This window comes from Phytophthora parasitica, assembly GCF_000247585.1.
Source record: "Phytophthora parasitica INRA-310 unplaced genomic scaffold supercont2.2, whole genome shotgun sequence".
NCBI classification, from domain to species: Eukaryota; Oomycota; class Peronosporomycetes; order Peronosporales; family Peronosporaceae; genus Phytophthora; species Phytophthora nicotianae.
Window position 1 is genome coordinate 498,781 of NW_008648988.1, and position 26,827 is coordinate 525,607.

The 26,827-nt window shown below is 50.6% G+C and overlaps 13 protein-coding genes across 23 annotated transcripts in view; 8 read left to right on the forward strand and 5 right to left on the reverse strand.

The window, feature by feature from the left end:
• PPTG_02204 (hypothetical protein) overlaps positions 1–46 on the forward strand; it is a gene marked incomplete at both ends in the record, with an annotated part of 3,035 nt that extends 2,989 nt beyond the window's left edge. The window contains one exon of the mRNA XM_008893225.1: positions 44–46. Coding sequence (XP_008891473.1) covers positions 44–46 — 3 coding nt within the window. The remainder of the gene's footprint in view (positions 1–43) is intronic.
• A 71-nt stretch (positions 47–117) lies between these two features.
• On the reverse strand, positions 118–3,405 carry PPTG_02205 (hypothetical protein; the record flags this gene model as incomplete). Its single annotated transcript, XM_008893226.1, has 2 exons — positions 118–2,313; positions 2,392–3,405. The coding sequence occupies 2 exons, from the start codon at positions 3,403–3,405 to the stop codon at positions 118–120; spliced, it is 3,210 nt and encodes a 1,069-aa protein (XP_008891474.1).
• Positions 3,406–3,987: 582 nt separating this feature from the next.
• Positions 3,988–6,891, forward strand: PPTG_02206 (hypothetical protein). The gene is made up of 2 exons (XM_008893227.1): positions 3,988–4,067; positions 4,154–6,891. The coding sequence occupies exons 1-2, from the start codon at positions 4,026–4,028 to the stop codon at positions 6,704–6,706; spliced, it is 2,595 nt and encodes an 864-aa protein (XP_008891475.1). The 5' UTR covers positions 3,988–4,025; the 3' UTR covers positions 6,707–6,891.
• Positions 6,892–7,105: 214 nt separating this feature from the next.
• PPTG_02207 (hypothetical protein) lies at positions 7,106–9,424 on the forward strand (the record flags this gene model as incomplete). Its single annotated transcript, XM_008893228.1, has 2 exons — positions 7,106–9,040; positions 9,110–9,424. 2 exons carry the CDS (start codon positions 7,106–7,108, stop codon positions 9,422–9,424), a joined length of 2,250 nt encoding a protein of 749 aa, XP_008891476.1.
• A 75-nt stretch (positions 9,425–9,499) lies between these two features.
• Positions 9,500–13,358, forward strand: PPTG_02208 (hypothetical protein). The gene is made up of 2 exons (XM_008893229.1): positions 9,500–9,750; positions 9,839–13,358. The coding sequence occupies exon 2, from the start codon at positions 9,882–9,884 to the stop codon at positions 12,849–12,851; it is 2,970 nt and encodes a 989-aa protein (XP_008891477.1). The 5' UTR covers positions 9,500–9,750; positions 9,839–9,881; the 3' UTR covers positions 12,852–13,358.
• Positions 12,948–14,769, reverse strand: PPTG_02209 (hypothetical protein; the record flags this gene model as incomplete). Its single annotated transcript, XM_008893230.1, has 6 exons — positions 12,948–13,017; positions 13,084–13,204; positions 13,310–13,540; positions 13,605–14,468; positions 14,525–14,570; positions 14,641–14,769. The coding sequence occupies 6 exons, from the start codon at positions 14,767–14,769 to the stop codon at positions 12,948–12,950; spliced, it is 1,461 nt and encodes a 486-aa protein (XP_008891478.1).
• Positions 14,770–14,850: 81 nt separating this feature from the next.
• Positions 14,851–16,206, reverse strand: PPTG_02210 (hypothetical protein; the record flags this gene model as incomplete). Its single annotated transcript, XM_008893231.1, has 3 exons — positions 14,851–15,346; positions 15,413–15,674; positions 15,738–16,206. 3 exons carry the CDS (start codon positions 16,204–16,206, stop codon positions 14,851–14,853), a joined length of 1,227 nt encoding a protein of 408 aa, XP_008891479.1.
• A 63-nt stretch (positions 16,207–16,269) lies between these two features.
• PPTG_02211 lies at positions 16,270–20,047 on the forward strand. 2 transcript variants are annotated; one of them, XM_008893233.1, is made up of 7 exons: positions 16,270–16,457; positions 16,537–16,637; positions 16,701–16,974; positions 17,027–17,109; positions 17,184–17,983; positions 18,045–18,858; positions 18,925–20,047. In XM_008893233.1, exons 1-6 carry the CDS (start codon positions 16,338–16,340, stop codon positions 18,557–18,559), a joined length of 1,893 nt encoding a protein of 630 aa, XP_008891481.1. In that variant the 5' UTR covers positions 16,270–16,337; the 3' UTR covers positions 18,560–18,858; positions 18,925–20,047. The 2 variants fall into 2 exon arrangements, with proteins under 2 accessions (XP_008891481.1, XP_008891480.1); XM_008893232.1 differs by having other exon boundaries at positions 18,045–20,047.
• PPTG_20897 (hypothetical protein) lies at positions 18,978–19,590 on the reverse strand. Its single transcript, XM_008894324.1, has one exon. It carries the CDS (start codon positions 19,485–19,487, stop codon positions 19,143–19,145), a length of 345 nt encoding a protein of 114 aa, XP_008892572.1. The 5' UTR covers positions 19,488–19,590; the 3' UTR covers positions 18,978–19,142.
• Positions 20,048–20,146: 99 nt separating the features above from the next.
• PPTG_02212 (hypothetical protein) lies at positions 20,147–21,716 on the forward strand. The gene has a single exon (XM_008893234.1). The coding sequence runs from the start codon at positions 20,425–20,427 to the stop codon at positions 21,514–21,516; it is 1,092 nt and encodes a 363-aa protein (XP_008891482.1). The 5' UTR covers positions 20,147–20,424; the 3' UTR covers positions 21,517–21,716.
• A 525-nt stretch (positions 21,717–22,241) lies between these two features.
• On the forward strand, positions 22,242–24,336 carry PPTG_02213. Of its 2 annotated transcripts, XM_008893236.1 has the most exons (2): positions 22,242–23,437; positions 23,468–24,336. In XM_008893236.1, the coding sequence occupies exons 1-2, from the start codon at positions 22,415–22,417 to the stop codon at positions 23,894–23,896; spliced, it is 1,452 nt and encodes a 483-aa protein (XP_008891484.1). In that variant the 5' UTR covers positions 22,242–22,414; the 3' UTR covers positions 23,897–24,336. The 2 variants fall into 2 exon arrangements, with proteins under 2 accessions (XP_008891484.1, XP_008891483.1); XM_008893235.1 differs by having other exon boundaries at positions 22,242–24,336.
• PPTG_02214 (hypothetical protein) lies at positions 23,924–25,848 on the reverse strand. 9 transcript variants are annotated; one of them, XM_008893243.1, is made up of 6 exons: positions 25,574–25,848; positions 25,279–25,490; positions 24,546–25,211; positions 24,351–24,488; positions 24,194–24,279; positions 23,924–24,126 (listed from the first exon to the last, which is right to left on the reverse strand). In XM_008893243.1, the coding sequence occupies exons 1-6, from the start codon at positions 25,800–25,802 to the stop codon at positions 24,066–24,068; spliced, it is 1,392 nt and encodes a 463-aa protein (XP_008891491.1). In that variant the 5' UTR covers positions 25,803–25,848; the 3' UTR covers positions 23,924–24,065. The 9 variants fall into 9 exon arrangements, with proteins under 9 accessions (XP_008891491.1, XP_008891485.1, XP_008891492.1 ...); XM_008893237.1 differs by having other exon boundaries at positions 24,194–24,285; XM_008893244.1 differs by having other exon boundaries at positions 23,924–24,285.
• A 67-nt stretch (positions 25,849–25,915) lies between these two features.
• The window catches only part of PPTG_20898 (hypothetical protein), a gene marked incomplete at its 3' end in the record, with an annotated part of 2,666 nt that continues 1,754 nt past the window's right edge, over positions 25,916–26,827 (forward strand). The window contains exon 1 of the mRNA XM_008894325.1: positions 25,916–26,782. Coding sequence (XP_008892573.1) covers positions 25,932–26,782 — 851 coding nt within the window. The 5' untranslated portion in view covers positions 25,916–25,931. The remainder of the gene's footprint in view (positions 26,783–26,827) is intronic.

Genomic DNA, 26,827 nt, shown 5'->3' on the forward strand with positions numbered 1-26,827 from the left:
GTTCAAACGTACTATTTGATACTGATGTCGAGGAGGTTGGCAGTGAGCGGCACAAAGAGTAAATACAGCCAATACACCGGACTGCATAAACATCAGAATTGTATAGCATTAGGATCATCACCAATGGCAGAATAATTGAGGCATTACGAACCTTGATAACAACCGCAGTGAAACACCGTACAGATCGTGTCCAAGTTCTCCCATAAAAGGGAACACGAGCAGGAAGAAGAAGAACAACCACAGGCTAAATACCAAGACCATTCGATTGAACTTTGTCCAGGACAGGGTCTCCAATACAACTTTCACGTTCGCGGACATCAATAGCACGGAGTAGATGACATTGCCCTGCAGATAGAGCCCTACACTCAACCCACCGACGTTGATTGTGCCGTACATTGCCAGCATGAAGCAGATAAATGCTTGAATCATGGCATTGAGTAGCCATATCGAAAATCGCTTCATGTTGATCCCATCATTTTTCTGACCAGGAATATACAGTATCGGGTTACGGAGAACTTGTTCGGGGGCGACATCCTCGTCAAAAACGCCGATCGCAATGATTGGCAACGCCAGGAAGAAATTCCACCCAGCCATGACAAAACTCTCAAACACACTCGTACCTGACTGTCCATTGTAAAAGTTGAAAAGGAACAGAGCGATAACGAGTGCGACATTCTTGTAGAACGAATAAAGAATGACCTTGGAGATTCGTTGGTAGTTATAGCGACCGTGGACAAGAAGCAGTCGTTCGAGAAACCGGAATTGGGCTATTGCATAGTCACTCGCATTAACAGCTTGTACACCCTCTTGGCCTGACACTCCGATACCAACGTGAGCGGACTGAATCATATTCACATCATTGGCTCCGTCACCGATGGCCAGTGTAATTGGCTTTTGTGGTGAGTTATACCGAATGAGGTTAACAATATCCGCTTTTTGAGCAGGGGAGACTCGACATGCAATCACTGCATGGCAAACACTGGATATATCCAGCAACATTTGGGAGAGGACCTTCGCCGCATGCAGTGCCCGCTCAGACGACGTGTTCTTCGGTGGGAACACGTGAACCATCGCCTTGCCATCACACACAAGCGCGAGATTACTGGAAACCGTGTTGGCGTTCAAATGTGACTGCACATCTTCCAGTTTATATATTGTGTCAACTTGTCTGCCTAAATCGTCGAGGTCCTCGCAATTGATGATGAGAAGTTTCATTCCTTCATTGATCAACTGGCAGGCATGGCCGATGTTGATTGCAGTTTCCTCCTTGTCACCCGTTAGCATCCAGATCTTTATTCCGGCCTGAGCAAGATTTGCAATCGCAGCGGGTACACCTTTCTGTAATTTATCTTCGATTGCAGTCGCCCCCACAATTTTCATTTCGGTTTCGATCAACTCAGCCACTTGTTCTAAAAGTTCATCTCGATTTGTCAGAGAAGTCACAGCTTCCTGGTATTTAGCATCCCAAGCCAAATACTCTTCTGCGGTTAGCTCCTTGCTGCAGATCACCAACGTTCGAAGTCCTTCACTAGCAAATCGCTTCAATTCCTCATCCATTTTAGCGGTATACTGGTCGACTTTACTGCGAGGCATCATTACATTGTCTGCACCCTTGCAGTACAGAAAGTATCGCCCGTCTTCGGTACGTAATGTCACGGACATTCGCTTTCTAGTGCTGTTAAACTCGTTCACATTGAGAATTGAGTACTTACGCATAGTCGACGACCCGTTCTTCTTAGTCACTTTGACCTCCAAAAGTGGTGCTGGTGCGTAGAAATTGTATCCTAAACACCTGGCAGCTTTCACTAGAGCTTCTTCATCCGGAGAAGAGGCGCGATAGTCGATCTCACCGGTTTTCACATTCTTTTCAGGGATCACCGTGTGGCACACGGAAAGCACTGTCAGGAACTCATCGATGGCTGCAGCCTCCGGAGCATTCGTGGCTAGTGCATTGATTAACCGTGGGTCATCGAAATGAATGAGAGCGTTGAAATCAACTTGAGCGTCTCTAGGATCGTGGTGCTTGTCGTCTTCTTTATCATTCGAATCGATGGTTAACCCCTTAGCAGCAGCATTTTTCTTCGCCATCTCGGCAACAGCTCGACCGATTTCGGTTGTGCCGAAACCATACGATACACCAGCGATGAAGCACTTTCGGAATTCCATGATGTTACAAGTGAGAGTACCCGTTTTGTCGCTGAAAATGTGGTGCACCTGTCCTAGTTCTTCATTCAAATCGGACGTCCTTGCATTCGCATACGTTCCTTCATGGCACATCTCAGGGTCGCTGGCAAGGTTTTTCGCTTGGAAGACCTTCACCATATCCAGCGATACGTACAGCGAAATAGGAACAAGATTGTTATAGAGAATGAGAAAAGTAAAGAAGCTCACCAGGTTGGAAGCAGATGACGTCCCTTCAAAAGCGGAGCTAAAGTACCAAAGATTCTTCTCATACTTGTTCATCCAGATCGTGTTGCAAATTGTGCTGATGATACAAAGCACGAACTGCGTGATGAAGATCAGCAGAATGCAGCGGTTGACGACCTTGTACACATTACTCTGTTTGGATGGCGTTGAGCGAGCGTTCTGCATCAATTTGGTTTCGGAACCAGTAAAAATGACGATCCCGTAAATGTACGCGCAACCGCGAACACTGCAGCCACGCAGAATGATGTTGGAAGGGCCAATTGGAGCTGCCTCCTTGTTGGGCCCAAACTCGATCCTGCCAGTGAAGTTGTACAGGCGATTATTGGGTTGTTCATACTCCATCGTAGCATTCAGCTTCACCGTTTGTTTGCTGTGATCACTCTCTGGCAATACAGGATCGTTTAGCTTCCTATAGCCAACGTGTTGTGCCACTTGCTCGATGGCAGATCGTCGCTTCAGATTCGTCTCACCGTCCAAGTTACACGTTTCAACAAAGCATCGTCCTTCTTCCTCGGACGTTGAGAGGATAAACACGTCTGCAGGCGCTTCATCACGGTCACCGAGGCGTAGAATATCCCCAACTACCACTTCTTGCCATTCTTTCGTCACGATCTCTCCGTTACGTCCCAGCACTTTACATTGTCGGGAGTTCTGGACATTGTCGGCGTCGTGACGCTTCTTGTCTTCAATGGCTTGTTTGATCATAGAAACCATTAACACTGTTACCAACGGCCCAGCTGTAGTGTATTTGTTTGTCGGGGACCATGGTGTGGCCACTTGAAGAATTGATATCGCCAAAAAGTAACAATTGGCAATCACTCTGAAAAACTCGAAGAGCATCTTCGGGACGAAGCTTATGATTGTGTACTTGGACGTTGTCACGTAGTTGTCTGCGTATTTGCCTTCACGTCGCAGTCGCTCGTTCTCCTCGTCATTGTTGAGGTGGACCTTACGGAAGCTATCAGCTGAAGTTGACATAGTGAAGGGAAGACGTCCAAGACCGCCGAGTTGACCACGCTAGACAATAGTTTTGCCGAAGTTGCTACTATTGAGCCTGTCGGATTTGGATGGAGAGGCGCAAAAGAGGTTTCACTAGGTGGAAGGCGATGTCGTCTCTATTCGCGGTTGCCCCGACACATTTGTATTTTAGGATACGCTGCTGACTTCTGCTTAGTGTGGCCATTTTGAGCTCGCCTTGCTCAGCCAACAACGAACATCTGCAACATGTTGGCAAGAATCACGTCGTTGTGGACGTTTCCGTTTATAAGAAAATGATCAGCATCTTTACAAATAGGTGACGTCTTCCTGTCCACAATAGTAAGCGCGATGACACTGGTCATACTTTTAAATATTCCATCTATCCTATATGCTGCTGCGTGCACTATAGAACTGGGTATGAGCTTTATTTCTTGTTTGTACTTGTACTTTGTGGTTCCAATGCATGTGCATGTTTTCGACTTGCTGCAAGTCCCAAAGATTTGCACTTGCGGTTTCAACTTGGTGCTTACAAACTTCTAGTTATTAGAACGTAACCTTTGTGGACCACATATTCGTAACCAGGATACAAACAGGTTACGTGTCACTCGTCCGCCTACGATATGATGGGGACGCTACCTCCAACTGCCGCCGACGTGACCATGGTACGTCCTGCACTCCCCATCCTCCCAGTGTCTATACTCACTGACACCTTCTCCGCCTCCCATTCTTTAATCACTACTTTTCGCAGATCGATGGCGCGTTGTTCGAGTACGAAGAGGAGGCCACACGCCAGCCATTCGCCGTACAGACGTGGACCTCGTATCTGCGCGCTCTGACCGACGCTCCGCTCACCGACCGATGCAAAGTCTATGAACGTGGACTGCAGTCCCTCCCACGCAGCTACAAGCTCTGGAAACTCTATCTGGACGACGTGTACGATACACAAGTACGTGGACAGCGCGTGGACTCGCCGCTTTTCACGCAACTCGTGGCTTTGTACGAGCGCGCACTAGCGCAGCTGTCCACAATGCCCAGACTGTGGCTCGATTACCTCAACATATTGCGGGAGATGCGCGTAGTCACTGCGCGGCGTCACGTATTCGACAGAGCGCTCCGAGCGCTGCCCATTACCCAACACCACCGGATCTGGACGCCCTATCTGACTTTTGTTAAGCAGATCGGCGTACCCCGCACGGCTGTGCGTGTGTACAGGCGATATTTGATGCTGGAACCGTCGAAGAGAGGGGAATATGTCGACTATTTAGTGTCGGTAGAGCACTTTGAAGAGGCCAGCTTGCAGCTCGTGAAGCTCATCGAGTCAACGCAGGAGAAAGAGACAAGCACAGACCGCACACAACACAGCATGTGGATGCAGCTCTGCGATATGGTGTCACAGTATCCAACGCGTGTGGCAAAGTCGCTGGATGTGGAGGCGATTCTGCGTAGTGGCATGACAAGGTTCAGTGACGAGGTGGGACGACTCTGGTGCTCTTTGGCGACATATTTCGTACGTCTGGGGTTGTTCGAGTCGGCACGAGATGTATATGAAGAGGGAATTCGCACGGTAGTTACAGTCCGAGACTTCAGCATGATCTTCGACGCGTACGTTAAGTTTATTGAGGCCATGCTTACGGCGGAGATGGATCTAGCAGCTGGAGGTGATGAAGACGACGACGAAGAAGACGAAGTGGACCACCAAGCACAGGTCGATCGGCTTTTAAAAGTGTACGAGGATGTGGCAGAACGACGTCCGTTGCTGCTTAACTCGGTTCTTCTACGGCAGAACCCTCACAACGTGCGTGAGTGGGAAAAACGAGTGGAGCTAGTCAAGTCGGACTTGCAGAAGGTTATTCGGACGTATGCTGAAGCCGTGAAAACAGTAGACCCTGTCAAATCCGGTGGACGCTTGCCAACGCTTTGGATTCGATTCGCCAAGTTCTACGACGAGCATGGAGATCTGAACAACGCGCGCGCTATCTTCAAGAAGGCCGTGGACGTGGAATTCCGCAACCCTCAGGAGCTCGCCGCTGTCTACTGCGAATGGGCGGAGTTGGAACTTCGCCATGAGAATTTCGATCAAGCACTGGAGATTGTTCGTGGTGCTTGTGCCATTCCAGCCGCACGTACGATTCGTCTTCGCAAGCAGCAGTCATTAACGGCCAAGGACAACGTACACCTGAGTGTGAAGCTCTGGACGCTACGTCTTGATCTAGAGGAGAGTTTGGGTGACCTCGAGTCGACTCGTGCTGCCTACGATGAGGTCTTTGAGCTCAGAATCATCACACCGCAAATGGTGCTCAACTTTGCCGCTTATCTGGAAGAGAACAAGTACTTTGAGGAGTCTTTCCGTGTGTACGAACGCGGGTTGGCTCTCTTCCCCAAGTTCCCGCATGCCGGCGACCTGTGGCAGACCTACTTGACCAAGTTTGTGAAGCGCTATGCTGGCACCAAGATGGAGCGAACTCGCGATCTGTTCGAGCAGGCGATTCGTGCTGCCCCAGCAAAATCCGTACGTGGGTTCTACGAGAAGTTCGCCGAGTTCGAAGAACAGCACGGCATGCTGCGCAACGTCATGACTATTTATGAGCGCGCGTCCGACGCTGTGCCAGACGACGACAAGCTGTCCATTTACGAGAAATACATCAAGAAGGCACAGAAATTTTTTGGCGTCGCGAAAGTACGGGATGTGTATCAACGAGGCATCTCCAATCTGCCCGACAAATGTGTCCCCAATTTGTGCCTCAAGTTTGCACAGATGGAGACAAAGCTGGGCGAATTCGACCGCGCACGAGCCATTTACTCACATGCGTCTCAATTCTGTGACCCGCGTCAGCACGAAAAGAGTTTCTGGAAGGTCTGGCACGAATTTGAGGTCTCTCATGGCTCCGAGCACACGTTCCTCGAAATGCTGCGTATCAAACGGTCGGTGGTGGCTCAATACTCTCAAGTGAACTACGTCGCGTCTGAAATCGCTCCTCAGGACGGGGAGCCATCGAAAATTGCAGGAATGGTGGCTGCTTCAACACCAGCAGTGGCTGGCGATGCCATGGCTGCTTTGGAGGCGCAACTTGATGTGCCATCAGCTGATGAAGGAGACGAAAAGAAGCGGAAGGGAGAGACTATGGAGATTGAGACTGAGCGGAATGTACGCCAGAAGCAGATTGTGGAGGTGGCGAATGAAGAAGAAATTGACTTGGATGACGAAGACGACGACGCAGAGGAAGCAACCGGAGGAGATCCCGATATTGAAGAGCGGGAGCTACCGTCCACCTTGCTTGGAGGCAGCGCCAAGGCGGAATGAGGTTAAGGAGCGACAGTAAAGCTTGATTGGCGGATCTTTTAACTCTAGTTGTGCTAGTTGTGGCATGGGACAAGGTTACTCGATCGAGTAATCCACATAACCTTCAATTGATAAGGTTTGTTATTCGGATACTACAGCAGTGGTTTATTTTTCATAACTCTATTTTGGCTGAAATAGCAGTGAAGACACGACGTGTATCGCAATAACACTCTAATGGCTTATGATCCGTACAAATCGTTGCTTGCTAACGCAAGACGGGATCACCTAAGACATAACGCCGACCTGAATACACACCTCGTGGGAAATGTCTTCCTTCCAGCCATCGCCTCGCAACGCAAGGAGAACTTATCGGCGCCAATTGCTTCACTCAAGCACTTAAAAGTGATTGAACAATGTATTATGGCGGAGAATAAACGCGAGGGACGATTAGCGAAATGCTCGACGATCAGAGAGCGACGAATCATGACAAAGAAGTTCCAGACACAGCGTGAACGTGAAAGGAGGTTGATTCAAACACTCATGCTCGGAGATTATCCCGATCGGCAGCACGAAATTAAGCTTTTTGAGAAAGAAGCAACCACACCTCGGCAGCATCTGAACGCAGAGATTACGGGTATCAGTGCCAGAGTGGCCACTCCAGATCGTGTATTTCGTAAAGCGGATGTCACGGGTGGACTACCGAAAACAAAGCCACACGCACACAAGGCATTCAAACTCCCGGAGTGCAACGGATCTCCTGGCAAAAGGTATAATGCTGGAGAACAAGATGCAGCCTCGATAAAACTTTCATCTCCATCTAGACCAGCTTCAAGAGGCACTCAATCAGTGACGAATGGAAAGAAGAGAAGTTCGTCGCTTTCAGCAAAAGAAAACAGTGTGAGATATCCTAATTCCAAAGTAAAAACACCCAGCGAAAACATGGCAGCAGGTTCGAGTCAGAGGATGCAATCGCCATATATGTCTCTGCATCGACATCAAACGAGGTCGGCAAAAGCTACAGCACAATTTTCATCCTTGCCAAACAAACCAACAGAACAGGATTCGTTAATCAAGTTGGTGAATGCTGATGCAAGCGTGGAAGACCAGCAGAAAGAAACTTCAGTTTCTTTTGAGGGAGCACTTAGCTTTTCCGAAGCTCAGCAATTCGCAGAGGCAATGGGTAGCGATGCCCAACTACGCAAGGAGAAATGTGAGAAGATTCTCACTGAATTTGGCACTCAAACAACACCACGCTTGCTACAAGATGTCTTACAGGAAAATGAAGTGACAAGGATATCCTCGCGGCCGGAGCTTCCTCTCATAGATACATCTTTGGTCACAGGGCTAACTGCAGCTACGACACCGCGTCGTCCTCAGTCTGTCCGAGCTCAGCAATCAACACGCCAATCTTTCCTTGAGAGTCTCGCACGAGATAACCAGATTTTACGAGAACGGAGAGAAACTACTGCCCAACTAGCTGATGGTAAACCAGAAACCGATTCTCAGCATGAGGAACAAAATATGGTTGAAGAAGAACTTAAATCTCAAGCGATAAAACAAAAAGATTTAGTCGTAGGCATCAAAGACGCTAGTGCTGGAGAGGATCACAGCCTCATTGAAGAAGAAGACAAATCCCAAGCAAGAAAAGATGAAGAACCGGGTACAGACACTAAATACACACTCGATTCAGCAGATATCGGTAGTGCAAACGAGGATCATAGCCATGTTGAAGATGACGAAAAAGATAATTTTCAAGCGAGTACAGCTGACGGACCGGCCGTAGAGACCAAAGAAGCACTCGATTCAGCCGGTGGTACAAAAGTGGATCAAAGCGTCGTTGAAGAAGACAACGAAGAAAAGTTTCGTTCGAGCAAAGATGAAGAACCAGTCATAGGTATCAAAGACGTGTTCGATTCAGCTGATATTGGTCGTGCGAAAGAGGATCATAACCTCGTTAAAGATGACGCAAAAGATAATTCTCAAGCGAGTGCAGTAGACGAACCGGCCGTACAGATCAAAGACGCACTCAGTTCAGCCGATGTCGGTGGTGAAGAAGTGGATCAAATCCTCGTTGTAGAAGACAAAGAAGAAACATGTCAAGCGAGAAAAGATGAAGAACCAGTCTTAGATATCAAAGACGCTCTTGATTCAGCTGATGTTGGTAGTGGAGAAGATTACGGCGACGATTTTGTTGAACAGGATGAAGAAGAAGACGATGAGCTAGAGACCGATGTTGCCAAGACTATCTTTGATTTAGTGGATATGGTTGAAGCTGCTGCGACCGCAAAGGAAAAGAAGCAGAAGATTATCATCCCAAGCCCACGCACCGTATCGCCACGACCACGTTCGTCAACGGTACGGATATACCATCGAAGTAAAAGTGTTTCGAAGATCGGTGCTGACTATCCTTTTTGTTCTGCTTAGAATCGAGCAAACACGCCCGCACTGCGAATCCAGTCCGTGTTCCGTGGGTATCGTGCACGCATTGCGTTTCGTCTCGCTCTCTATGAAGACGCACTGAGCTGCGGCGTGCTTGGAGCGATGCCCGGTACAATCCAGGGCAGGTCGGGCTGGTATCTGGACCCGAAACGCCTCATTGCCTACTTCTTCGTTATCCCAGATCCCGACGGCGAGTGGGAGCAGAAATACACGCTACGCTGCAGTCGTCTGGTGCTCACACCGTACGAAATGCAGCAGGAAGTACTCAGTAAAGTACCAGCTGACCTGCAACAGTCGTAAAGTGACCAGCCTGCTCAGACTAAAAAACTAAAAAAAAATGCAACTTCAACAAACTCTTCTCAGATCTGATTCCACCAACCCCTCGACGTCACCCTCTGTTTTCGACTGTGAAACTGCAGTGACCATCACTCTTTTTCGGATGGGGGGCATCGCATTCAAGTGGTCACCAATAGTTCGTACAGAAGGAACAAGTACCTGATTCCGCCGCTGTAGAACACCCCGCGAGCCTCCCGTACGCCGCGTCAAGCCCCCACTAGAGAGCTATACCAACATCGGCTATATTTACTACGCGTGGCGAGCTGCTGCAAAAGCTGCTGGAGCTTCGCGTACGTACAGAGAACAATTTAAAATAATCAGATTAGAGAGACCTAATACTTTATGTATTTTTTATTTGTTGCTGCTGGTTGGAAATAGCTGTACGATATCAAGTAAGAAAGAGCGACGGGTATAGACAACGATGGCCAGCGCGCGAGACAGCGATTTCTACGTGAACGTGACGAGCGACGGCTGTCGAGACGAGGCGGACGAGAGACTCAGCACTCACAGTGCGCGGCACCAGGACGACGCAGAGTACACAAGTGTGCTGTACGCGAGACCAGAGGAGGTTATGTCGCCCACGTCGTCCAGCAGCAACGGCTCCGGCTCCGAGTTCTTCTCGACGGGTCATCAATTAAAGAACGGGACTACTGGAGATATCAGAGCGACTAATGCTGCAGCACCAACGTCGGCTACAGCTACAGAAACAGAAACAGATTCAGACCTGGAAGAGAGTCGTAGTGATGCAGACAAAGAGAAGGAGCACGTGATACGAGCCATGAATGTTGCTGAGGACAAAAGCGATGCTGACGCTGAAGCTACAGATGACGAAGAATGCAAAGGGCTTGGCGAAACTGGTACAGCTGAGGAAAAGGATCAAGATCGGTTTAAATTGGCGATTGCATTGGACTTTGAGACAGATACAAATGCTGCGATGAGTATTGGACCACCCAGCGTCACTCGACAGACGTCGAGTAGCTTTTCGGACCTTGGAGATTATGAAGACTTCTCGTTTTCTGATGCAATTACTATCCCGAATGGTGGAGGCCCTGGGAGCGTTGAGAGCAGCAGCAATTCGGGCACACCTACCACGTTTTACCCTATTTATGAGAACGAGGCCTTTCGATTCACGCATGCAAGCGTAAGCAACTGTGGATATGGCAGCTACGACGCGATTGAGAAGATTCCTGGAGTATACACAAACAGTCCCGCAAGAAGTGCTCGCAGTGCGAACTCGCCGACGATGCTGCGTCTTGATAACTATGGCTACAATGGAGGCCGAATTACGCCAACTTTCCAACTGACGCAACCGGCAGATGAGTCACAACCGCTGATTGGAGATATTTATCCGGTTTCTGGTGAGGTAGTACGGCTACGAGTTGATAATGCTGCCTATATTATTTTCTACAAGAGCGACGATAGCGGCGAAGAGCAGAACACGAAGAATGAAATGCTAGCAATGTCCTCCTCGTCCGAGGATGATGTAGATACAAGCGAGTGGAACGAAGAGGGCTCTGGAAGAGCACCCCCACCTCGGTCGTATGCTTCACTGGGTGCTGCTGGTCACAAGGTGCAAACCGACAACTGCTTCACTCGCGACTACAACCACCCCACTCGGTCTTTGGGTAGAGGTCTCTTTCGTGCTTCCACGAGCGTTGGCAGTGCATTCCTCAAGGGTGCGGCTGGTCTGGTAAATAAAACATATCAAGGCGGAGCAAACGGCGGCGTATTTGGCTTCGCCAAAGGACTAGGAATGGGGATGCTAGGCCTGGGTACACACACTGTTAAAGGCGCGTTCCGAGGAGTTGGACAAGTGACGCACCTGGTCGGCGAGATGGTTTTGGGGACTGCACCACATTTCAGCATTGATGGTACGCTGGTACTTACGAACTATCGTATCATTTGGCAAGCTCTTAGTACAAAAGACGCGATGGAAATCCCGTTGGCGTCCATTTTGTCCGCTGAAAGCTCGACGACAGCGCCTCATGTCGCCAATATTGAAGGCAAGCATCTTTTGCGTGCCTCTCTGGCATTTCAGGATGAAACTACGTGCTCGGATTTCTTGGGTTGCATCTGGGAGCTTTACTCTACTGGTGGTTCGCCTCCTCATTATCTATTCGCGCACTTGCATTATCAAGCACTACGACATAAGGATGAATTGAAGACGCCCGATGGATCAGGTCTGGAGACTCCAAATGACTCTTTGTACGACGCTGAGGAAGACTATCGCCGGTTAAAGTTGCTGGATGAAGATAGCTGGATGCGGTTGTATGACAACTCGGATTACACCATGTTCCCATCATATCCAGACACGTTCGTGATCCCGTCTGTACTCGACGAAGACGATCTTCGCGAGCTGAGCGCTTATCGCAGTGCAAGTCGCATTCCTGCAGTCGTGTGGCGTCACCCGCACACAGGAGCACTTGTGTGTCGATGTGCTCAACCGTGTACAGGTCTAAGTGGATACGTTGTGGAAGCCGATCAGAAAATGGTGTCTGCCCTTCAACACGCAACGAGCGCGTATGGTGACGCGAGGTTTCACTTCTTTGATGCACGTAGTCAAATGGCAGCGGCGGCCAACTCGGCACAAGGCAAAGGCACGGAGGATCCACGAAATTACCCGAACTCGGAGCTCCATTTTTGTGATATCGCGAATATCCATGCCGTTCGTTCATCATACGCTTCGCTAGCATCAGTCTGCCAGCCTGGACAGGAACGGGAGAGCAGTGGCTGGCTGTTTCAGCTGCGAAACACTTTTTGGTTTCTGCATATATCGAATATCCTCTCGACGTCGCAGGAGATCTGTCGATATCTCAGTCAGGGCAACTCGGTGATGATTCACTGTAGTGACGGATGGGACCGTACGCCACAACTGACAGCCATGGTGCAGCTCTTGTTGGATCCATACTACCGCACTGTCCGTGGATTACTGTGTTTAATCGAGAAGGAGTGGTGCTCGTTCGGACATCTCTTTCGATACCGCTATGGACATGGCGAAGGTCCAGGCCAGCAAGAGCTCGAGGAACAGTCTCCCGTGTTCATTCAGTGGCTGGATGCATTGTGGCAGATTTGGCGTCAACAACCGTGGGCGTTCGAGTTCAATGAAGCGCTTCTTTCTGCACTTTACGAAAGTATTTTCTCGGGACTGTATGGCAACTTCCTGTACAACAACGAACGGCAGCGGAAACAAGAGGAGGCAACTGCACCAACCCGATCGCTGTGGTTTGTGTTACTGGAGCAAATGGAGAAGTATTTGAATGTGGAGTACGACAGCGCCAAGAACTTCAACAGCATTGGGTTAGTCCTTCCGTTCTCGTCAGAGGAAAACGATTTGGTGATGTGGGCAAACCACTTGGTCTATGCTGACCCTGTCTGCCGAAAGTACGAGTGAGGGGTCTTCTATTCCAACCTCATTCGGTCAGGATAACAGGTTCGAGCTGAAGCAAACAGATAAATGTCGCTACGCCGTGGTCAGGCAGCGTTGTGCTTACGCGAGCATCATATCGAGAAATTCAAGAACCGGGAGCTCGAGCTTGTTTTCCAAGAGATGTTTGTCGCTGCAAAAGATAAGTGGACTACAGTTATAACTATTATCGCATCGATGCCCAGAAGAAACGACGTACAGGAATTCCGCCGTTCGATCACGCTGATTTTCAGATGAACGAGGTGAAGTGGAGTGGCTCTTGTTTTTCCCACCGGGACATTTTGCCGCTGTGCTGGATACGGCACTGTTATGTGGCAGAGCTGACAAATGCAATTAGGTAGAGTAGGTTAGCAGTAGGTAAGATAGGATAAGTTGTTAGTCTTGTAGAACTACTATGGTTAAGCGCAAAAGGCAATAAAGCTGACCTGGTGGCGGTGATGTTACCAGTGGGCGCTTGCGGTGTGATCTGGATTTCAATTGAGGATCGTTGTTTGGTAGCTTCAGCCCAGGTTGTGCGCTGCCCCTTTGAAGATGTACCGGTTTGATGGCATTTCGCTCGTGGTCGACATCGTCAATGACTTGTACAGGCAGTAGTTGAAATTGAGGTGCATCAAACTCAGGATCGTTGTCTGAGTTCTCGCCCAGTCGACAAGGAGCTGTATAGAAAAGCATCATAATGTTCTGTTCGTCATCTCGAGGTAAAGCATAGGGATTTCGTACCTGGTACATCCGGAACAATTTCGTGCTCCTTCTCCCATTGGATAATTTCTGCTGCTGCAGCCAATTCCTGCGAGATTGATGGGATGCCTGAGCCTGGAGGTGTCCGAGTTCTAGGTTTCTCGTACTGGATGTGCTGCGAATGTTGAAGAGCGTCCACTTGTCGGTTGAAATCTCTGGGAGTCTTTGCTGGAGGTTGCACCAGTGCTGCCTCTGCCATGTGCTCATGTTCCCATTGAACAATCTCTGCAGCGGCCTCGAAGTCGTTCCAAAAGTAATCTGGTCGTGCTGGTTCGATTTCGACTGCTTGGTTTGTTGTTGTTGTTGGGAGGTTGTCGGGAGTAACGACGCGATGAGTTGTATTTGAAGTTGGTCTGCTTGCCTCTATCCGCGAGACTTGAGGTGGTTGTTGATGGCGCAGTGGAGCAACCGAAGGCAGCAAACCGTATCGCGAAGTATGTGCTGGATCGGGTTGAATGACAGCAGGAGGTTGGACACGATTCATTCCAGAGTTCTGGACACGGCGTCGTTTTTCGAGAGCTTCGCGTCTTCTTTTCTCTATACGTTCTTGCTGTTCCTTCGTCAGTGTTCCTGGCGGAGAGGTGGGCAGTCGACGTCGTTCCAGAGCTTCTTGTCGTCTCTTCTCGACCAGCTCTTGCTGTTCCTTTGTCAATGGGTTGGGCGAGCTAGGCCGTAATGAAGTATTAACCCGTGGCACGTTCACTCGAGTTCCAGACTCTTCTTGCTGATTCTCTAACGCAGTAGGTGTAGTATTTGCTTGTGAAGCTGACGACAGCAATCCATTCTTCATTAAGATCTCACGAGCAGTCTCTTGTGGAGTCTTGCCCATGCGGTTCTTCTCCGCATCTGAACCATTTAGTAGTTAGTTTACACCCTTGGCAACATTCATTCGAAATACATACACGCTTTTGCCTTGACCAGGAGCCTTTTCCCATACATTTTTTCAATCTATACGAAAAACCACACAGCATGGCTTTTGAGTTTTAGGTCGTTTATCACTGCTCTGTCGTCCCCGCACCTCAGTCCACTTCCCCGCCTTAGCCAACTCCCGCACATGCTTCTTCTTTGCTGCCACCGACTGCTTCTTCTTAGGTCCAGAGGATACAGGGGCCCCGCGCTTCCGCCTTGGCGTGCTCTTGTCAGGCATTTTCGATTCCGCACTCAAAAAGAAAAAGTTGAAGTCAACAACGGAAAATGGCTACATTTCGGATACCTGATCCTGTAATACTCAGTTCTGAGGAGGAGTCAGCACTTCGTCGCTCCAGAAGCCCCAGCAGTTGCCCATGCACGTGGCCAGACCACAAGTGCGGCAGTGGATGGGACGCGGGTCCAGCGCCAGTGTCGCTGCTGCAGCCTCCGGGTCGGCGTCGATGGCTTCAAAGCGAGTTGCGATCTTATTGAGCTGGTTGCGGATGGAGCGACGCTTGTTCTTGCTGCTGGACTTGTCCTCCAGAAACTCAGCGAGGATCTTCTCGAGTGCCCTCTGCTGCTCGAGTAGCTCAGAGCGTGGCATGTACTGCAGGAACGTGACGTAGCAGCGCTTGAGGTACTGGTGGTCCGTGCAGTGCACCTCGCCATGACGAGTGTAGTAGCAGCTATCACATACAAGCACCAAGTCGCGGCATACAGTGCACACCTTACGCCCACTGAATTCGTCGAACGGCTCCTGGCACTCGATGCATTTCCCGACAATTTCGTTGCTGTTTTGTGCTCCCATCAAAACTCTACAGAGCACATACAAGTTATCGTTAAACTCGCATTAAGTTGTAGCCATGAGCTTAACAGCATACCGCTTGTCAAAGACAAAGTTCTTGCCACGAAAGAAGCCTCCGTCTTGGTACGCTTCAAGGTACTTGTGAATGCCGCCCTTGAGGTGGTGGACATCGTTCACGCCCTGATTGCGCAGGAAGTTGGACGCTTTTTCGCAACGAATGCCGCCTGTGCAATACATCAAGACCTTTTTGTCCTTCATCTCGTCTACACGGTTCTGCAAGAATGCGTAGTACTCGGAGAAGTTCTTGACTTTAGGATCCACCGCGTTTTCAAAGTGACCTGTGAAAAACGACAATTAGAACCCTACGAAAAGAAATATACTGCATGATGAAGATGACAAACCAACTAGAAATTCCTTGTGTGCCCGTACATCTAAAACCACGGTACCCTCCTTGTCCTTCACTGCCTGGCACATCGCCTCGTGGAATTGTTGAGGAGTCAGGTATCCCCGGTCTTCGTCGGACGCTGTCATGTCGGGGCGAGCGACGATGCCGCCCGTGGACACGATCTCCTTAACGTGTTTGATGATAAGGCCCACGAAAGGCGGCTCCTCATGCTCGTGAGAGCTGTGCTTGAAGTCCTCAGGACGCATGGCGAACACCTTATGCGTGCATAGGAATGCGATGTACTCATCGATCTTGGCACGTGAAGGACTCGAGAGCGTGGCGTTAATGCCTTCCTCGCTGATGAGAATGCGGCCTACGAGTCCCAAACGCTCACAAAGCTGCTGCTGCTCCTGCTTGAGCTCCAGCGGAGTCTCCACCTCCACGTACTTGTAGAACAGGATCACGGCGTGGCCTGAATTCACCATTATTGCTGGTCCTGGTCGAATAAGACGTATGAATGGCTTCACTGCAATTTCCTGTGAGAATATATAAAGCTGTTTGATAACCTTCCAGAATCGATATTATCCCACGAAGAGCTCCATTGTCCAGCGCGGTAATGACTAGTGAAGGTGGGGGCGCACAGGAGCCCAACAAAGAGCCCGCGACAAATGGAACGCCTAGTCCTAGTAAGCGCAATGTGAGCAAGGCCAAGAGGCTCTTGCCGATGGAGCTGCGGGTACGTGACGGCATTTTTGGTGATTAAGGATGCTGCTGGAAGATCGACCGATTGATGGACGATCGGTGGGCGCTTGTAGAAACGCCGTCGAGCCGCGAAGTTGCAAGTTTCGGCTGAAAAGAAGGCGCGGGTGGCGTCGGGAGCGGCCTCTTTACCTCAATCACCGTCAGCATCTGCCAGGTACAATTTAGACAGAAGAAATGCTGCTAAGACGTAAAATCTCTAACGTCGTTATTTATCAAGATCTCCTGGCAAAACAGAGACAACCGACGAGCCTAAAGAGGAAGAAAGATCGAACGAAGTTTCTCGCAAGGCTACTTCAGATGAGGGTTCGCCGGCAAAAGAAATGATGAAGGCATCTCAATCAGAGTCGACTCCCCAAAACTCACCTCAAGAGAAGACGCCAACCGCTACTGCGTCAACACGCTTGCATTCGCTTTATAACTCGTCACTGCTGAATCAACGTGCACACAACCGGCGGCTTGTTCCAGGTGCAAACGTCCCGAACACCTTCCAGGTAAGTGACCAGATGGGTGTCAGGAAACGTGTTGCTCAATTTGTGAAATCAGGTTGCAGAGTTGCCACTGGACATTGTGCCCAAGACAAAACTGTCAATTCTTACTGCGTTCCCGTATCCTTTTCAGCGCGTTACGTACGTGACGCTCACAATTGGAATCCTTCGTTATAATGTGGCTCGTTCTGACAAATATGATGTGATGCTGCCAGTTCAAAAATCAAGCAACAAGCACTGCAGAACTTCATATCTGGTGGTGATAATATTGCGCAGCAATCAGCTTCTCAAAGCACAGCAGTGCGATGGCAGCAAGCGTTGCATTACTTCGTACACCCTGCAGACCCAGTGCCAGCATCCGTTCTGATCAACCGAGCGGCTGCAGCTACAAGTGAGCCATTACTGGGAGGCCCCAAAGGTGAACACATGCGAGATGAAAAAGCATTTTTCACAGCACGCTGGAATACGTGGCAGCAGTCATTTCGCGACGTCTACATGAATTTCCGCCGGCAGTCTAGCAGCGTTGGTGGCACACGGGATGGCTCATTCTACCTTCACTCAAGCGAGTTTGTAGTTTACTTTCTCCATGACATCGACAACCAAGATGCAACAGGGAACGATTCGTCAATTATCAACCTATGTCGACAGCATGACGAAGGAACAAAATCTTCTGAAAGTCCAACTAAAAAAGCCCGTAAACGTACGAAGAACTGTCATCTCCGGGCTGTGATGTCGCAGTCAAGTGCAAGAATCCGCAAGGTACTACACCACCTCAATGTGGAATACACGATGCCGTACATTAAAGCAAATCAAACGCAGCGCGAGGCTGGCGAGTTCCACTTGCTCAAAGAAGAACTCGAGGCAACCAGCAAAAGAAACACGGAGCAGAACGGTGACACGATCATGACTCGCACTACCGTTGCTCCAGATAATATGCACGGAGCCGACTCATTGCTTCTCTTCCACGGCCACGACGCTGTCCACGGACTGTACGAGTTCCTCATCAATCGTGCGCGTAAGTGTTTGTTTGCGTCTGCTTGGTTCTGCAATATCTGACCTGTCATTTTCATTATCAGCCATGTCGAATCAAGACGTGCCAGTGTTGTATGCGTTGTATCCGTTCGCGAGCGCTTCCATTAAAAGTTTGCAGGTCACATCGTTTGGTCGAGTCGGTGCTCCAGTGATCGAATCAGTATCTGAAGACCAGTCTTCGAGATCTGCAACACTCTTTCGGATCGAGATCTTTGGATTCTGCTTCCCATCCAGTATCGCAAGATTACTTGCTGTGCTCAAAGATGAGTGGGAAGCAACCCATTCATCTTACGACCTGTTGGAACCCACGACTGGAGGGAAGAATGCTCAAATTGTACTGCGAACGTATATGGAGGCGTTGGCGGGCGCTGAACGTCTGAATGCCGTGAAATTGGACGAGCAAGCTGCAAGAGGATCTGGAAATGAGCAACAAGAGCGTCAGAAGCGTCAGCAAGAACTCGAATTTTCCAAGCGGCGCATGGAAATCGCAGCAGTGACGAAGATGGAAAGTCGATACGACGTCGAGACTACGAGCCGGACGATTGTTGTCCGGCGATGAATCCTCGCCGCAATCTTTTGCAGGTCGTTTGGTCTCGCTGTGTGCGCTTGTAGGTGTGACGTGGCGGCTGGAACGGAGGAAGACTTGCGTCTAAAACTTTGCAAGTCGCGCGTTGCATGCTGCACCGAAATTTGAACGGGCAGCTACAGGGCGTAGGTAACCTGGCAATGGTGTGGACAAGATCACTTCGAGTTTGTCAAGAGCGCAAACAATCGGACGTTGAGTCACCGCCGTTGAATTGTGCCTTCACACGGAAAGGACCACAGGACAATTGAAGCGCATGTTGGTCACACAGTACTGTACGCGTTTGCAGATGCAATAGGCTCGTGTGCGTCAGCCACATACTAACCGTACACAAAATTCAGGCGGCAGCTCTTGTCAATAGGGAGGTGGCCACGGGTGAATGAAAAAATCTGCAAGGATTTTTCATCAGTGAGTCCAAATTGACAAAAGTTATGGTGCATGTTGCACCATGCAACATGGATTAACTTGTACTTTGTGCAACCAAAGCGCCACGCGGCACCAAGTTGCTGTTGTATCCACATCCGAGCTGTACGGAGCTCACGTGACGAGGCCATCCAATTTATCCCGGGGTGCACTCTTCCGTCACGGCGGAACCCAAGCTTTCCCGGGCGGCTTGCTCTGCTTGGGACGAAGGACGCACCTCAAGAAAAGCAAGCGAGATTCGGTGCTGCGTCCACACGAGCACTTCTTTTGGTCCGCTCTGGCTCGCCCGCAGCGATTCACAGCGAAGCGCCCATTTCGCTGGGCAGGCACGAACGCTGCCTATCGAACTCGCAGTGCGGATGGCTGCTGTGCGAGTGGCAGGACAGTCCACGTCACTTCTGCGGGAACTCTTCAACTTGGGCATTGCCCAATGGACAACGATTTCGTTCGAACCGGGGAAAATAAGAGCGCTCTTCGGCATTGCAGGCCAGCGATAGCCGTCGGTGTTGCCTGCATAGAAGCACTACACCTGGATACGTTGCCCTTAGGCATAGCACACTCCGATCAAAGACCTCGATCTCGGGTTCCGGATTCCTGGCAGAATTTCCGACTTGCTACGAAGAGAACGGTGGCCTGAGCTTTCGAAGGTAGGACGCGTTTACTGCTTGTTCCATCCGTCTGGCAGTCACGACGCCAACGCGGCGCAGCTGTGGGGAAATCGCAGTCGCTGTGGAGCTCGTCATCGCAGCTAGCAAATGGCAGCTTCAAATTGAGCCTCTCCACGCAGCCATTTGACTTGGTTTTTGTATATTTCCATCGCTTTTCAAGCTGTTTTCCACATCGCGCAAGTGAGTGCGCGCGGGAAGGCACGTGCGCTGGGCAATGGACTTGTACTCACAAAACAAGTTGTAATATTCACTCTTGAGTCTAAATTTCGAGTATGATACCTGCCAGCATGAACGCCGCCACTAAGGAAACATGCATCGACCTGCTATTTGCAGTGCACATGTACACCGCGTGGTGGGTGACAATTTACGCCACAGCTTTACATGTAAATTAACGTTAAGGTTCCGACGACACTTGCACTGATGTCCGTGACCGCTCGTTCGGCTGGTCTTTGTAAGTTTTTCCAAAGATGGGCGCATTTTGTCGATCGAACGAGTCACTGACTCGCCGTCTCTATGGACTGGCTGGCTTCCCCTCTCAGTCTGCGATTCCCTCGGTCAAGGTCAGCAGCAAAAGGCCCCATCCGAGAAGAGCAAGTTGAGGCCCAGCAGAGGCGCAGCTTACCACGCAGGAAGGAGTACGGTAGGACGAGAGCGAAACAAGATCGGCCCTCTGCCCACTGAGAGTCCTTGCACGTGGTTCATTGCTGCTTTCTCGCCCGCAGCGGACAACAAGAGCGGAGCTTTCGGTCCATGGGGATCATTGCATGGTTCAGTCTCTTCAAGTTCAATTGGCTGCGCAGATGTAGGACCTGCGGCGTGCGCGGCTCCAAGTGCCTGTGCCGCCGGCCGTCACTAGCGCTCGAGCACATTTTCTTCCTCGAGGAGCGTAAGAATAAGTTCGGCGCGCGCAACTTCAGCCACGTGAGCGACACCATGATGACGTCCAATAGCACCATGTTCGCCAGCAGCACGGCTGGCACGGGCCCGGCTAGCAGCCTCAGCGGATCTACAGTCGTCATGCGTGGCGCTGGGTCCTTTATCGACGGTGAAGTGAACCCGACAGACTACTACTACCAGACAGGGCCGCCTGTCAACAGCACGGACGGCAATGGCGAGCTCCTGACACCCCGTATGGACCAGAAGACGGAGAATCAGTTCCGCACTCACGGCCAGAACAAAAAACAACGTAGCGTTGGCCACGGGAACTCCAAGGTCGCAGGCTCAGCCGACGTGCCTCCTACCGCCCTCGTCCGCAAGTACTCTGGACGTATGATGTCCAAGGCAAGACACAATGGAGACAAGAACATGCAGCCGCCTATCAAGGAAGTCGTAACGGGAGAATACATCCTCTACACAGAAGAAAACATCCCCGTCTCGCTGCCACACCGTCAGCAGCAGAAGCAGATCGTGCCGCGCAACCGGAGACGGTCGCGTGCACAGAGCAACAAGAGTATTAAGATGAACACCCTCCCACAACACAAGGAGGAGCCTGGTGTCTCATTCCAGTTCTACGGCCGCAGCGGGCCCCCCGCCCCACCCGCTGCTGCCATCATGTCGTCCAACCGGAGCGCTAGTATGCGAAGCAGCTGCAGCACCAACGACTCGTTCATTATGGGCTCAAGCTCCGTCTCGTCCACGCGTGTGTCCCAGTATTCGGACCGCGTGAGCCTCGAGACGAACTTTGGTTCGTTCAACCCGCAGTCCAACCTCACCAACACGGGACGCTTCATCGACAGCGGCTACACTCCGAGTATCCAGGAGGACGAGGCTCTGGAGCAACTCAATGGCTGGCTCCATGCGTCATCCGTGTCGACACAGGGCTCCTTCATGTTGTCGCGATAATTGTGTGCTTGTGAGAATTCAAGAGGAAAAGGCGATGCTTGCCCATTTTGGATGGAACAAGATGGAGACGGCGGAAATCGGACGGCGCGCTCTTCTTCTCAGCTATTAGACAACCGATTGAGTGTATGGAAGAATACCCGTGCGTGCTGCGGAGTCTATTAATTTAATACTATTGTGCGTGATGTTGAATTGAAGCAAGGAGTACTGGATGTGTCCGCTGCAGTTTCCATTGCCCATCGCGCAAGCTCTGCCATCGACCGACGTGCGGCCAGTGGGAGGACAGTTGAAGCGAGCCTTAACGCGCACGACACGGAGCCATCGAGGTGAGTGAGCACTGAATTGTATCGACGGTCTCATGTTTCCTCGTCGAGATGTTCACGCATCGAACCTTTACCGTGTAAAAGACAAGCTCCAAACCGGTCAACCGAAGTCGCCGGAGCTGACGGCAGCAGGTCTTCTCAAAGCCTTCTCAGCTCCGATAAACTTGGTGTTCGCAGTGTCGAAACCTGGACACTTCAACAAGACATCATGAATGTTCAGGACAATGATGACGACTTCGTCCACGATTACATCGGAGCTGCTCTGGGTTTCTGAGATACTGAATGCAACTTGCAAGCAATGCAAGCGGCCACTGATGATCAGTCTGATCAGCACGCTGAAACACCAGTGGTAATTTACTTTTTTTTGCCAACTCGTGTTGGAACGTTCGACTCATGTCGGAAAACCAACTTGGTGTGAAGTTCTCGTGCCGTATCATCACTGTAAAGTTCGATTTGATGTGGCACACACCTTCTGTCAAGGCAGCTTTTCCTCGCCACGCATTACGCCGAGACCCCCAGCAAGCTTCGCAGCCGCATATATCGCGGCGCTTTCTCTGTGTATATCTTGCCCCTTCACAATGGCTTCCACATCCTCTTCGGCCGCAGTGGCTGCCATGGTGCAGCGTGCGTCGCAGCAGTATCTCGAATGCCGTCGCAACGTTACGGCCAAGGTGGACGAGGTGAAGCTGCTGGACGAGCAGATTGCCGCTGTGTTCCAGCAGATCACGGCTCTTTCCGAGGCCCCTGAGGGCGAAGAAGAGCTCTCTGATGAGGTAAAGGCTGCCGCTAAGAGCGTGGGACGCCTGGAGGTCTCGTTGCTCGGTGTGGAGGGCGAGGAACCCGTGCCCAACGCCACCATCACCGTGTCCCTCGACCCGGAGTACGAGGATGATGAGTATGAGACTGTGGAGGAAGTCGTGGAGAAGAAGGACGTTGTGGTTACCGATGAACACGGCCACGTCGTGGAGGACGGTCAGGTGCCCGAAGAGGACGGCGAGAGTACGCCGCGCAAGCTCAAGACGACCACCAAAATCACGCGTACTATCATTAAGAAGCGCGTCAAGAAGGAGAAGGAACCGGCTGTGCGCACCGTGGCTTGGAATGCTGCTGCTAAGACGGAAGAGGATGAGGAATCGACGGCGCTGACGTTCCCCGCTACGTTCGTGTTCGATCCGGTGCAGTCGCGCGAGGCGGTTGTGATCATCACTGTCGCTGCGCCTGCGTCGGAAGACGATGAGGAGCCTGAACCCGTGAAGGAGATTGAGTTCCCCATCACATCGCTGTTCCAGGACAACGTGTTGGACAAATGGTACACCACTGCCGACGAAGAAGAGGTGGAGGAACCTACCACCATCACGGAGCTGGTGGAGGAAGCGGTGAAGGAAGCTGTTGAAGAGGAGGTTGCCGCAGAGAAGGCTGAAGAGACCGAGGAAACCGAGAAGACCGATGAGGCTGAGAAGGATGAGAAGACGGAAAAGACTGAAAAGACTGAGGAGACTGAGGCGGACGGGGAGACTGAGGCGTCTGAAAAGACCGAGGACGAGAAGGCTGAGGAGGACGAGAAGGCTGAGGAGGATGAGAAGGTTGAGGAAGACGAGAAGGTTGAAGTCGAGAAGGTTGAAGTCGAGAAGGTTGAAGTCGAGAAGGTTGAGGAACCCAAGCCGGTCGGTAGCCGTTTCCACGTGAAGGCTAGCTTTACGCTGTCTGAAGCCGAGAAGCTTAGCATTTCGGTTGTGGCTCTGTCCAAGAAGAAGCAAGAGGCTGAGGCTGCGTTGCAGGTTCTGGAGCGTGAGGCTGCTAGTCTGCGTACCAAGTACGAGCGTCTGAATGCGAGCCAGCGTCAGATGAACGCGTCCAGCATCTCTAAGCCCAAGTCCAACCTCCTTGGCGGCCGCTTTGGCGCCGGTGCTGTGCCTGTGCAGCGCAAGTCGTGGTACCAGAGCTCCTATGACCGTGCAAGTGCCTTTGCCACCAAGCACCAGCAGCTTCTGGTTAGCGTCGCCATGTTTACCGGCAGCGTCTGCCTCTTCCACTACAACGGCGAGAACCTGCTGGCTTAAGTGCATCACGTAAAGATACTACAGTATTCTCTACGCTCAATGCGCTCTCTTTTTTGTTGGGCACGTACACAAACTAGTGACGCAAAGCAAAGCTACCGTAGTGATGACCAGAGCTGAGCTGCATTCATCTGTCCTAATAGATATCAATAGGTATTTGGCTTCGCTCAAGTCATAGGAAACGACCTCCGTTGTCTTCGTATGTTCGGTAAGCGACGTAATCGGTAACAAGCCTGACAAGAGCAATCATGTGAGAGTTCTTCCACCTCCTTAAGAGCTGAATGCAATTAGTTATCCTACCGAACGACATTGTGTCCGAGCTTGCATCGCTGGAGATCTTGCAACGTGATCCTGGCCGGATGCACTGGGGCCACCGCGTCAAATACCTGCGTCTACAACAAAAGATCATTAAATACTAGTACTACAATATCTAAAGTCCTGCAAGTCGAGTACATACGCGCAGACGATCTATGCTTGGCGCGTCCTTCTTTCCTTCGTGCGCATAAATTTTCTCGAGTAGACTTCGGAGGAAAAAGTCGAGAGTGAAGGCGTCCAGAAAACCTTGCTTATGAAAATCGAGTACATTCCAAAAGAACTAAAAACACAACCATCGGTCAAAAGAATATCAACATGCTCTAACTCTGCGACTTACTCGAAGTGCAGCAGGGGATACATTGTCGCTCATAAGCAAAGTAAAATCCAGATACGCATGATAGTCCATCTCATGGTTAAACGTTGGTACTTCCGCAAACACTTGGGTCACGAAGGCACCCGTTAGATCGTGAGTAGGCTCACTGCCTGTGGGGTTAAAGGCACGCTTTTTGCCGTAGTCTTGCAGCTCAGTCATACTAAGCATGCCATTGCCGTCGCGGTCTAGCTGGAGATACTGCCGGTGTACATTCCGAATTCGAGTAGGGTGGAATGCATTACTCTGCATATCGTATCGCTCACGCAGAGAGCCATCCATTAGTCTAAAGAATTCAGCAAAGCGACTGCATGTCACCACTTGGTGGATCGATAGTCCATGCGTACGAATTTGCTGCAATCCGTGTGGCAAGAGCAGCATGCGCGCACAGATAAGTTCATAGTATTGCTGGAAATCAGTGTCGTCTTGGAGCCCTAATGGTTGTCTCGAGACTTGAATTGTTTCGGTTATAAGAGTCATGTACGCTTGCTCCGACAGCACTTCGTCTTTATCTGAGCCTTCATGAGTAACGCGTTCCAGAACGAATCGGGCTATGCGTAGGGATAACTGCAGCTGGTGAAGGTACTCAAGGAGCATATACCCACTTATTCTCCCCTGTGTGTCCTGCGGAAACTACAGATTTATCGTAAAATGATCAACCGAGTAAACAGTAGTCGTCCAAGACAAAGGCGCTTTGTACCATAAGGAAGCGTTGAGCTGTCAGCAGGATCCCCGACTTCGCACGCAGAGACAATATACCACACCGAGAACCCTTTGAAAGAGATTGATAGTCTTCGTATGAGAGCATAAGTGTCATTTGTGCGTCGAGCATGCGATCGATCTCAACGATTCCAGTCTTCTTGGTTCTTTGCTTTATCTCTCGCTTTAGATACAGCGACAGATCGGGATCGCCTGGTTAGAACGCAAATGAATCGACATGAGAAACATATACAAAGAGCAGCAGCTAGACTTGCAATAAAAAGCAAATTCAATACAGGCAAACGAGCAGATATGCTCTACTAGTCGAGAGAATTCGGTACTGGTAAGGATGACAGCATCCAGCTTAGCTGCTACCCTCCCTCGTCGTATGTGCTCTCCGCACGTGAATGGCGTCCGTTTGCGAGGGAAGAAGAACCTTGGGATACTCGAAGCATTATTATTCTCCTTCACGGCTCCGGGTCCGTCTAATAAGCCTGGTAGTAGTGGCGCTGTAAGCTTCTCCATGCTTGAGAATTATACGCCGTTTCATTGGAGATGGCTCTCTTTTCATCCAATCAGGTTATTTTGTGTGGTACACACGTGTTGCTGGCTATGGGACCTTCAAAATTGCTTGGGATCGGCTGCTGTAGTAGCATGGAGCACGACGCGCCCGCGGCAAACACCGCCACTGACACGGTGGTCGATGCACCGAACGAATTAGTGCAAGAACCAGACGCTCCGCTGGTCGGTACTCCCGTTGGTACCGACGTTTCCACTGTTCAAGAGGAAATCAACACGGTACAAGAGATGGAAACGGACACCGATAAACAATTGGATGACAACGTGTCCCAGCAGCAAGTTGAGGCGGGAGATGCTGCAAGGAAAGAAGATGATACTGCAGATAATGGTGACTTGACTGCCGGTGAGCATCAGGAGCAACACGACGAAGTGATGGCGGACCCGACGGCTTCGGATCCTGCTACTGCTTCACAGCAAGAGGACGAAACTTCAGAAGAGAAGGACACGGTTAACAACGACCCAGCGAACATAACGACTCAAGAAGTAAACATGACTGAAGCGTCTATAGCGAATGATGAAGCTACTTCCGGAGCTTGCCAGGAGGAAGCGTCAGCGGCACAAGACTCTGCAGATGCGACAGCAAATGCTGCTGGGAATGAAGAGCAAGAAGCTGGGAAAGATTCGTCTGTGATGAGTGTAGGAGACAACAGTGCGTCGTCTCCACCAACACACGATGAGAGTGAATACGACCCGTCGGCTCCTTCCTTGATAGTGGATCCTGTACCTCACGGCGAGGACGAGTATGACCCAGCCAATCCGTCTCCTGCTGGAACTCCAGTTGCAAGCAATGCACCAGGCTTTACCCACCGGCCATCTACGGAACAGGAAGAATACGACCCTGATCATCCGTCCATGACACCCGCAGCTGAGGAACCTGTAGCAATGGAAGTGGATCATACATCGTCCAACCCCACTGCTAGCGAACAGTCTACCATGATTCCAGCGAAGAGGAAAGCTAGTGATGAACCCCA